The sequence below is a fragment of the Paralichthys olivaceus genome, chromosome 1, assembly GCF_024713975.1.
Source record: "Paralichthys olivaceus isolate ysfri-2021 chromosome 1, ASM2471397v2, whole genome shotgun sequence".
NCBI classification, from domain to species: domain Eukaryota; kingdom Metazoa; phylum Chordata; class Actinopteri; order Pleuronectiformes; family Paralichthyidae; genus Paralichthys; species Paralichthys olivaceus.
Genome location: NC_091093.1, coordinates 4,891,554 through 4,903,809, shown reverse-complemented (window position 1 = coordinate 4,903,809; position 12,256 = coordinate 4,891,554). Strand labels below are relative to the sequence as shown.

Genomic DNA, 12,256 nt, shown 5'->3' with positions numbered 1-12,256 from the left:
CCAATCTGGGCTCCAAGATGTTCAGGCTTTAGCAGCAGGGCTCTTGTGATTTAAAGGCGGAAACCCCTGATGATGCTAGGGTTCACAACATATAATATATTATAATCTGATATTTCCCTAACATCCGCTGGTGGGTGGCAACTTATCATCAAACTAGTGCGGAAGACCGTCAAACGTACAAGGGCTTTTCACCATCATGTCCTAAGCAAACAATATTACTATTTTCAAATCGAGCAACGCATGAGCGATCCATGGGACGTTCAGAGCAACAGCATCTTCCACGTAATAAAGTAAACCAACTTTTGGAGAAAAACAAGCAATAACCATGTGTCTCAACAGTGACAGAGTAACACAAAATCAGTACAGCTTACGTTAACTGCATCGCGCTTTGGTTGGGTCCGGATGCAAAGAATCGCCAATGCCTGTCCGGTTCAAGTCGGACTTGGTTAGTAAATAGTGAATGTGAAACACTACAGCAAGAAATCTGGAAGACTTCTTCTCACTGATGCTAAAAATCTTCTTATTCATAAATCTTTCACATATCCTTAATTGGGGGGGGGGGGGGGGGGGGGGGGGGGGGGGGGGGGGGGGGGGCAGACTACATGTGATTTGATGCAGTGCTACATGCATGATATGCAACAGGAACTCTTTAGTTGACCCTGTCTAACCTAATGGCCAAAAAGTGACAGAGAAACACATGTAGACACAGACACACACACACACAGCAGTGGCGGAGCAGAGCCATTCCAAATCATGGCTTCATCTCTCATCCCATCAGGCTGATGCTCTTGATCGAAAGCCCGACCACGGAGACCCCGAGGTGTGTTAGAGCTCTGCCAACAGCTGGGTCCTTTCCAGCACCCCCATGTCTTATTCATGGAGACCCATCGGCTCGCATCACTCATCGGCAGGACTCCCACACAAACAAGCACAGATACACATCCACACATGCATGCGTACACATTCCCACAGACTAATCCAGGGCATCAGGTAAAGTGAGACTTGATCTGTGGAAACAAGCTAATCAGATTTGCCTCAATTTGAGGCAGGGCTCTTAATTTTCTGAGTGTGGGTGTGTATAAGTGTGTATGTGTGTACCTAATCCAGGTCATGAGCTCCACAGTGTCTGGATCATAAAACTCCCTCAGTTCTGATACCTCCTCCATCAGCTTAGGCCAGAACTAAAGGGAAACAGACAGAGACAAGGGAGGAGAAACCCAGTGTCAGTGTTCATTATGGCTAGAAAGCAGAATATGACACCCACTGATATATCTTAAACAAAAACTCATTATGGCACTGAATATGCCAGCGTATATGACAATCATTTAGGCTTTTCCAATGGCAAAATAAATTAAAGGGGAGCAATCATTTTTGTCTCCCGTTATGATCCATTTGCTTGTTATCATTTTCTTCTGCAACTTCCATTTCAGCACTTTCTTTTTTCTCACATTGTTGCATATAGTTTGTACAAAGTGTCTGGGCTCTGTAATGAGGCCGAAAACACATTGATGAACATAAACGCCAAAGAAGACAGCATACCTTGTAATACAGGCAAGCCATCATCGCCAGTGGAACTGCATATCTGACGAGGCGTAACTGCAGAATGAGAAAAAGAAAACAGCTCTAATGAAATGAAAGAATATAATCGTATCAGGGGCAGAGAAAGTCAGAGTCAGACAGAGACATAACTAAAATGAAGACAAGCACTGAGAGCGATAACACAGAGATAAAAGCGAGACAGGGCAGCACTGGCCCCGAGTATAATTTCTTATCAGATGTATGCTGTTGTCATGTCATGACCACACTGACACCTAGTGGCCTCCTGAGTAATTATATCAGCAGTACAGAGTCGAGGCTGTGGTTTCACAAACAGCTGGTCATTGGACAGCATGATCAAAAAAAAGTAAATGATAAAGAATACTACGTCTTCCAAAATGTCTCACATTAAGATGTCGCTATCATGCTTCCTGGAGATTCATGATCGACACAATGCTGGTTTTACAAGAACTGGATATCAAAAAGAAACTCACGTCAAGTGTAGACTGCAAAGAAAATTAAATAATTGTATCTATGGGTGCCAAAAACAGTGGTCCACATGGGAGACATATTGTCCCCTTGTTCCCACTGGAGTCGGCCACTGTTGATGTTGTGCTGTTGCTGGGAAATCAGAGACATTAAGACAGATATATAAAGTGACGTGTAAAGTGACACGTGGCTCTGTGGGAAAGCAAAGTGGGTCTTTAATTGTTCATAAGTTGACTCTGAACCAGGTTCACCTTGGTCGAAAAGGGGTATTTATTGAGTTGTGATCCAAATTATCAGAAGTATTTAATAACTAATATCAGATTATTTCTATTTGAAAAATAGTTACTCATCCTCCTCTGAATTTTATTCAGGCAAGATCTTGTAAAGCTGCTTCTGTTAAGACACAGATACGACTATTGTGTTCTGTTAATTGAAAGCAGGGTTTTAAGGCAAAATGTTTTTTTAATAAAAAATGAAAATTGAGGATACACAAAGAAGTGCTGAAACTGAAATTGATACCCAGCCCTGTTTATCATTTAATGCACTGCTGGATCAGGGAAAGTGAAAAAAAACTTCTGGACTGAAGAAAAGGTTATAAAAGGTGGTCTGTCAATGGAAGGTTCCTCAGGGCAAGACAGGATCTCATTAACAAACCGAGAGGGGGGGGGGAAATCTCCTATCACAAGCCTCTATGAATTTGTTTTTATGTGTTTGCACACTTGTGGTTGCACAATGGCCAGAGGCGCAGCACGATGCTTGAACGGTTCCTTCCCCAGTGGGTAGCAGTGATGCTGTGAACATGTGAATACTTGTGTGGGAGTGTGAAGCCATCAGCTAACAGAGGCTAAAGGGTCCACAGGGATGAAAGGGTTCTTTGTCAGGTTATTCATTCTCTGTGTGCTCATCACTGTAACCTGACCCATTATAATGACTTAGCTTAAGAAGTACATGTGTGGAATGACACAGTTTATATTCTGCATGGTTCACCAACCATTCTTGGAAAAAAAACCCTCTTATGGATGAACAGAACCTATGCACTCCTGATACAGTTTTCACTGAACGTGTAATTGAATCCCATGCACATTCTTTCGTGTTATTTTATATCCACTGCTGACACTACTGAATACAACAGCTTTTTATGGTTTGAGCCCGGTGTGTCACCATCTTTAGATTTTCATTTAGTCATTATTGACATCTTAAATGTTCTTTTCAGTTTCTGTGATTGCTGTCTGCGCACAAGGCCGATGCTTATTAGGAATAACTGGCACACGCTTTCAACATGATGGAATTCATCAATACAAGAACACGTGCTGACAAGTCGGCAGTTTAAGAACGTAGTAGAGTTTTCTGAGGAACTTTCTGAGGAATGAAAATTGTGAATGAGGCTCATAGTACATGTTTGGAGCTGGAAATTCTTACCAGAACTTTACTGTTGCAGCGGACAGTGCTGAGAAGAGGAGTCCACAACTCTGTCCCACACACACCGTATGCTGCGACCGCACACATATGGCCAGTCCATATATACTTCATCCTGGGTACAGAATGGGAGAGAAATTGATTGACATTCATTCAATTTGTAATAATATTCATTAACTATACATTTCCAGTGGGGGTAATGCACCAAATTAGTAGAACATCTCAATCCTGATCTTCATGATACGAGGGCTGACAGATTATGCAGCAGGTTGAAATGCAGCTTTTAATTTCAATACTTGCACTTGTAAATTCAAACATGACAACCTAATTGTCCTTAGTTTAGCAGAAGACTTGGTATACTTGAGTATGACGGATCCAAAGTGGTTAAACCTGATTTAGTATCTAAAGCATGACATTATTATCCAAGATCTATTCTGATCCAAAGCACATGAATTACAATTTTAATGGGAAAAAGATTAAACAGAGAGGAGTGAGCAGCGGAAAGAGGGCCGAGAGAATGAAATGAGCTGAAAAATCGTTGACGGGTACCGAGAGGAGAGAGAGGAGGAGGCATGAAGAAGTGCAGCCTCACAGAAATAAATCTAGATGCTTTTTCTATGCAAAGGAGCTTTGTGACAGAGACAAATAGCATTCTGCACTTTTGGCCTTTCACTCTTAATCAGCACTTTAGAGAAAGGTGCCGGTTTCCACACTTCACCTGGCTGCTGCCAAGTTAAAAGTTTTGAGTTTTCTCATTTTGTGTGAAGTGAATCATTTCTATAATTCCTAACAGTAACAAGAATGCACTGTGTGAACTGTATATTTAAAATAAACTGTATGTCACATGCTACTCTGATATATATATATATATATATATATATGTACTCACAACACCATGTTCAACATTAACATGCATAGAGTAACACAGATCATGCTGCTCTCATTATCTTGTACAAACTGAACTACTTTCATGAACCAGTGAAAACCTGTATCTTCATATTACTATGACTAAACCAGATACCAGAATACCTTTAGTTTTTGTCATCTGAGTAATATTGCAGTATTCCTTTAATACGAACCAAAGCTGTGATGATGCTTTATCTCGACACTCCTCACAACTTAAAAGTTATTATACTTCCACAACAGCAGCAGTCTCCGTTTGCAGCTCGGAATTCTCTATCCCAGGAAATGTAGTAATGCTGCTGGCAATGAATACTGCTATTCAGCTGTGTGACACTTCAGAGCTAATGATAATAAGTCAAATGCAAAGATATACACCACTTGTACTACCACATTGTACTTATTACCTCTGCCGACGCAAAACCTACAGGACAGACCCATGCCCGCTCTGTGACCACACTCAGCAACTGTGACAGGGTGTGACATCCAACAGTGATGTCACTACATCCTGAAGATCAAGTCTACCTCATTACACCTATTAGAGAAGTGAAACCATTGGAAGCTGGTAAAAAATGATTTCAGGGGCTTGTTACTTTCTCTTTAAACATGAGCAAATACTAAAAAGCATACCAAGAAAACGAGATAAGATTTAAATCTTGAATCGAAATGTTTTAATAATCCAATATTACAGATATAAAATACATAAATCTACAAAGGAGAATGGAGAACACTGTGTGGTAAATTGAGACAATTATTGTTGCATCGGTTGAGAAGTGTCAGTGGAAACAATCCAGTTTGGTGGTCATACCTCCGCTGTGACCAAAAAACAGCAAATTTGAGCCAGCACGTCACAGCAGCAGTAAACACTGCCAGCGCAGAGAGCTGAAACAGTTTGGAAACTAAGACCTAGTCGCTGAATATGAAAGATTACAACCGATCTTTCTGCTCAGCCTTGGCACTGGTGCCAGTGTCAGGGCTCTCTGGCACCTGTAACTGGAGACTGCCCAAGTGGCGATAATGTTCCTGCAGTGGAACCTGCTGAAAAATGATGCAGCTGCAGGAGGCGAACCAGACAAATAGGCCACACGTGTGTGACACAAGGACCCCAGAAAGACAGAAGCATTACATGCTAGTGTTGTGAATGGTCTGAATTTATACAGTGCTTTTCTACTCCTGATGACCACTCAAAATGCTTTACACAGTTTTGCCATTCACACACACATTCATACACTGAATCTACGTGCAGTACTTTCTTCATCACACATCACTCATACATTCGCGGCACAGTCGTCAGTGGCAATTCTGCGTTCAGTGTCTATCCTAAGGACATTTCAGCATGCTAAATGAAGGAGCCGGGGATCAAACCACAGAGCCTTCTGAGCCTTTACCTCAACTTCTGCTCCAAACTGTTTACACATGTGGGTCACACTTCCTCAGAGGGACACTCTTTCTTCTGTCAAGGTTTCCTTTTAGACCGAACTTACCGACTTTGCATGGAAATGTGGCCCAGGCATCTTTCCAGTCCCATTTTGTGTGTGGGTTAATAATTTGTCTCTCAAAATATACTTTCACCCAATGGCTTTTACTTGACTGGTTTTTGTTATTACTCATGTTTCTTTTATTCTTTTCTTTTGCCATTACTTTTGAATGGTGTGATCTTAAGTATCTGCTCTTTAGATATTGTATTAAATCATTTGCTGTCATTGATTTTAAATGATATTCTACAAATGTTCTTGTCCTTGATGTTTAGTATTTTTATTTCTCCTCTTAATGAAACAGCTCTTTGAAAGGTGCAATATAAATATAGTTATTATAATTAGTATTTATACTAAGTATCTCTTAAGAAAAGAAGGTGTGTGGGACTTCCGGTGGCGCGCTACACGGCATGGCAGCATAGGGACTGAGCTCCGGGCATCAGCCTCAAATTCAATAATCTTTACTCAGTACAACCACACATAAACAAACAAATTACACTCCGCTTCGACGATGAACGTGGACAAAACCAAGAAAGAAAGGTACGACCTGCGCAGTAACTCAGAAAGAGAATCTGAGACGGAGGCTGAAGCTAGCGAAACTCCAAATCAAGATGGAGGCGGCAGAGAGACCGAAACTTTGGATTCAATACGCACGGCGGTGAGTGAAGCCTTCACTACGGGAATGGCAGCGCTACAAGCCGAATTGAAAAAAGACCTCTCTGACTTCCGCACGTGCTTCAGGGAAGATATTAAAAAACAAATGGACGAATTTGTATCAGAAGTAAACCGGAAAATACAGGACGTGACAGGTCAAATTGAGGGAGCAGTGGAACGCGTGGGCCAGATGGAGGAAAACATGCTCGACATGGAAAGATGGGACATCGGAGTCAAAGATACTCTCACCCAGCTGCTCACTAAACAGCGGGCGCTACAGGAAAAAGTGACTGATTTGGAGGGGCGCTCTCGGCGCAATAATATCAGGATTTATGGCATCCCGGAGGACGCCGAGGGCACGTCTGCTGTGACTTTTATTGAAAACTTCATCAAGACGGAGCTGGGGAGCGAACTCGACCGTGGACCGGGGATTGAGCGCGCGCATCGCGCCCTGGCATCAAAACCGCCGCCGAGTGCCCCTCCACGCTCCATGGTGGTTCGTTTCCTCCAGTTCTCAGTCAAAGAAAAGATCCTTCACGCCGCCTGGAAAAAAGAGCTCCGTGTCCAAAACAAACGGGTGTATTTTGATCATGATTATGCAACTGAGGTACAGAACAAAAGGAAGGAATATATACCCATCAAGAAAATACTACGAGAGAACGGCGTACGCTTCCAGACCCCGCTAACAAGACTGCGAGCCTTTTTTGACAGGGGCCCTGTAACTTATAACAGCGCCGCACAAGCAGCAGAAGACCTGCGGAGGAGAGGATACACGGTGGGCGAGATCCCCGGCAGGACCAGGAGCAAAGACATCTCGGAGGAGACGTTGGCTCGGCTTCTCCCATGGGAGACAACGGAGGCCCGACCCGGTGGAGAAAAGCAACGATTCCAGCAGCAGATTCGAGAGAAACTGAAGGAGTATCGCAGAACGGAACCGGGAGCCACAGCAAGGGATGAGTGAGACATTTAATGATAATCTCCCCACTATTTTATTATTAAAATGTTTAGTTAAAATACAGGCTGGTGCCTATGGGCAATAGACAGAGCCACCAAACTCTCTTTTCTTTTCTCTTTCTTTCTACTGAGGGCCCCACCTTGTGGCCAGCTCCCTCACTGTCAAAAGCGACATGACAGCTTTTCTGATGGAGGTTCAGTTCAGTGTTCTACTACGTTCTCGATGTTCATCTGTTTTATACTGTTGTTTATTACCATTGGTCCGGGGTGATACAAGAATGTTTCAATTGCAAGACTGACGCATTATCAACACTATAATATACTGTCCCTGAATGTAAATGGACTGAATAACCCCGTCAAAAGAAGCAAAATGATTGTTAAAATGAAAAGGGAAAAAGTAAATGTGGCATTTTTGCAGGAAACGCACCTTTCAGGTGCTGAACATGAAAAACTTAAAAAGATGGGGTATAGAAATACTTTCTTTTCATCATATAAGAAAGGAAAAAGAAGGGGAGTAGCTATATTGATCTCAAATGCGGTCAAATTCGAATTTATATCCCAAATTAATGATAGAGAAGGTAGATTTGTTTTGGTGAAAGGAAAAATAGACCAAAAAGAAGTAACATTATTTAATGTCTATGCTCCCCCGGGAAGCAATATAACCTTTTTCAGAAAGATATTTGAACTAATTACATCACAAACGTATGGGACTCTTATTTGTGCAGGAGATTTCAATATGCTTCTGAACCCTTCTTTAGATACAACCAATAGAACAAGAAAAAGGAATTTAACTGAAAAACTCATAAACAAAGTACTTAAAGATTTGGGACTTATTGATGTGTGGCGGGCTCTGAATGGATCTACCCCAGGTTATACTTTCTATTCTGCAAGACACACAGTCCATTCAAGGATTGACTATTTTTTCATGTATAACAAAGATCTACATAGGTTGAAATATTGCAGAATAGGTCAGAGGGATCTTTCAGACCACTCAGGGATTTTTCTAACTTTACATTTAGATGGAAGACAGCGAAAAACTTTGTGGCGACTTAACACTGGTTTGCTCAATGACCATACCTTTAGAGATTCAATGGAGAAGGACTTAGCACTATATATGCAGGACAATAATAATGGAGAGGTAAACCCCAGCATATTATGGGACGCCGCTAAAGCTGTTCTCAGGGGGAAGATTATAGCCAGGACAGCTGCACTAAAAAAAATGAAGACCCAAAAATTAGCTGGTCTACAGGAAAAACTGAGAGATTTGGAACATACACACATAACAAATAAAGAACCCTCGATTATACAACAAATTAGACATACTAAACAGGAAATAGATAAAATATTAAGTGAGGAGGTGGAGAAAAATATAAGATTCATGAAACAAGGATATTATGAGGCTGGCCCTAGGGCTGCAAAATTATTGGCTTGGAGGCTCAAAAAACAACAGGCAGAAAACACTATCCACAGGATCAGGGATCCTACTACAAATAAAATGACTAACAATTTGGATGGCATACAAAAAGCATTTGAAAGATATTATAAATTTTTATACTCTCAGTCAGAACAGGTTAATAACCACTCAGCTGCTGAATTTTTGAACTCCTTAGACCTTCCCACACTAGGTAAAGAAGCTAATGATAAACTCATCTCGCCAATAACAAAGGAGGAAATAAGTAAAGCTATCTCAAGTTTGAACACTAACAAATCACCTGGCACGGATGGCTTTCCTCCAGAATGGTATAAGTCAATGAAAGATCACCTGCTCCCCTATTTGGAGTCCAGCTTTAATTATATTCTAAAAGGAGGCTCCCTCCCCCCCTCCTGGAGAGAGGCCTTCATATCTGTGATCCCCAAAGAAGGTAAGGATAGAGCGGACTGTAAAGGGTACAGACCCATTAGTGTTTTAAATTCAGACTATAAATTGTATGCCACCATCCTTGCAAAAAGAATGGAACCTGTAATGCCCTTACTAATAGACGAGGACCAAACAGGATTCATAAAGAATAGACAGACACAGGACAACATAAGAAGAGCCTTACATACCATCGAACAGATTAACAAAGACCAAATTAGTGCCATCATTCTCAGCTTAGACGCTGAAAAAGCTTTTGATTCAGTCGGGTGGGAATATCTGTATTTAGTTATGAAAAGATTCAATTTTTGTAAGGATTTTATACACTGTATCCAGGCACTTTACACCTCCCCTGCGGCAAGAATCAAAGTTAATGGCAGTCTGTCTGATTCTATAACTTTACAGCGTGGTTGCAGGCAGGGCTGCCCCCTCAGTCCCAGCCTATTTAATTTATTCATCGAACCCTTAGCCCAAGCAATACGTCAGGAGACAGAATTAGAGGGTATCTCCATGGGAGGAGAGGAATATAAAATAAGTCTGTACGCGGACGATGTGTTGATCACAATAAAAAATCCTAATTCAGGCCTGCCCCTGTTAATGAAAATGCTAGAAACATATGGGGGATATTCAGGATATGCCCTAAATATACATAAAACACAGGTTATGACATTTAATTACACACCTACTGAAGAAATCAACGTAATGTATAGTTTTAATTGGAACACACCCTTTATTAAATATCTGGGAGTAAATTTGCCTAAAGACATGTCACAGTTATTCAATATTAACTATAACAGTATTAACAAAAAAATATATGATGACCTCGATGGGTGGAGCCTGTTGCCTCTTGACTTTGGTGGCAGAATTAGATCAATAAAAATGAATATTCTCCCTAGGTTATTATATCTTTTTTTATCATTGCCAGTGGAAATTCCTCTGAAACAATTTAGAGAGTGGAACAAACATATTTCACGATTCATTTGGAATAAACAGAGACCAAGGGTAAAATTTTCCACCCTTCAGCTTCCGGAGGAGAGGGGTGGCAGGGCCCTCCCATCTTTAAGGGACTATTATTTAGCAGCCCAACTGAGGCCTCTTGTATATTGGTGTAATCCCTCTTATGAAGCGAAATGGAAAACCATGGAGTTATCTTTAACAGATACACCAATTCATTCACTGCTTGGTTGTGCGGGGATGAAGGAAAAAATACTACATACAGAGAGCCAATGGGTGAACTGCTCATTGAAGGTATGGGGTGAGGTGGTTAAAAAATTTGAACTCCAGAAACAGATAAAACTGCTTAGATGGCCAGCGTATGACCCCGAATTCACACCAGCATTATTAGATCATGGATATAAACAATGGACCTATTATGGTGTTACTGCTGTATGCAAAATTGTTAAAAAATGGGAACTTATCAGCTTTAACGATTTGTGTCAAGTGTATGGACTAGGTGGGCAAGACTTCTACAGGTACTTACAGGTTCGTGATTATTTTTGTAAAAAGCTAAAAGGTTGTAACCCAGCAGAGCCACCAGTGTTTATTCATATATTTATGGATGCATACAACTCTGGGAATATTAAAGGACTTATAAGCAAGTTATACCACAGCATCACCTCTCTGAAGAAGGATTCAACGGACTATATAAGACAACGGTGGGAGAAGGAGTTAAATACTGTAATAACAGAGGACATGTGGTCAAAGACCTGGAAAACACAATCATCCTCCACCAACTCCTGGACCTGGAGAGATTTTTGCTGGAAAAGTTTAATTCGTTTTTTTATAACTCCCAAACAGAAGTCCAAACAGACTGGTACACAAATTACCTGCTGGAGAGAATGTGGGGAGGTTCTTGCTGATCATGCCCATATTTTTTGGTCTTGCCCCTCCATTCAGTTTTTTTGGAGTGAAGTGACAAAAATTATTTCAAAGGTTCTATGTTTTAATATGAATGTATTGTTCACAACTCTCTATCTTGGGAATATGCCAGATGGGTTGAGTGAAGCTGATCAGTACCTACTTAGGGTCTTGCTGGCTTCAAGTAAGAAGGCCATCACAAAATGTTGGCTCCAGAAAAATGCTCCCACTACTGAATCTTTTGTTGGTATTGTAAAACAACTACATGTACTAGAGCAAATGACATATTCAATCAGACTCCAAAAAGATCTAGGTGAAAAACGGTGGCAGAAATGGAAAGACTACTTAGCAAATGAATGAGACTGTATACACGTACTGGATATGATATTTTGCCTTGTGGATTTATTGATCACCCCCGGACCTTGAATATGGGTAATTGTTCAATGTTTTGTATTTGTCTTTTGTTCTGTACTAAAAGATGAAAATGACTTATAAATAAAGAGTTTAAAAAAAAAAAGAAAAGAAGGTGTGCTTTTAAGCAACCAAGGTCGTGTGAGTGGAGCTTTAGTTCGAGAGATGCTCATTTATATTTTTCCGCCAAAAACCATGTCAGCCAAAAATGTATGGAGTGGGTTTAACCGTGTGTACCATTTGCCAAATACACTGCATAGTCTTTTCTTAAATTGGTGAAATCTTTCTTTTAATGCAGCTGCAGATTCGTTCAGCACCTCCTGACTCCTCTCTCTCTCCTATGCAGACACACAAAAACTGTGACATGGGACACATCTGTAAACTCAGTGTCAAAACAACATCATTTAGTCTTAGAGTTTGCATGTACAGGAAGTGGTCACAGGAGACACATTCAGGACGCATTTTAAAGCCAGATATGAACACACATCCTTAGTGCTGGCCACTTTTGATGACGAATGTTAACTCCAGGTCTGAACAGGGTCTAAAGGGGTATGGCAGGTTAATCAGGTGGACTAGTCCGACTATTGGTGAAAAGCATATAAGTGGCACTTTTTAGCAACTGCTCACAGTCAACTTGTCAGGAGGAAATGTTTGATGAGTCCCTGCCTAGGAATGAAACCATTGTGACCCCGGAATATCTGAATGTCTG

At 41.1% G+C, this 12,256-nt stretch overlaps 1 protein-coding gene across 4 annotated transcripts in view; it reads right to left on the bottom strand.

The window, feature by feature from the left end:
- dpy19l3 (dpy-19 like C-mannosyltransferase 3) overlaps positions 1–12,256 on the bottom strand; it is a 55,265-nt gene that overhangs the window by 18,188 nt on the left and 24,821 nt on the right. For all 4 annotated transcript variants that reach the window (XM_020080343.2, XM_020080344.2, XM_069532240.1 and 1 more), the window contains 3 exons: positions 3,445–3,556; positions 1,540–1,596; positions 1,099–1,181 (listed from right to left, as the gene is read on the bottom strand). In XM_020080343.2, the coding sequence (XP_019935902.1) occupies positions 1,099–1,181; positions 1,540–1,596; positions 3,445–3,556 (252 nt within the window). The remainder of the gene's footprint in view (positions 1–1,098; positions 1,182–1,539; positions 1,597–3,444; positions 3,557–12,256) is intronic.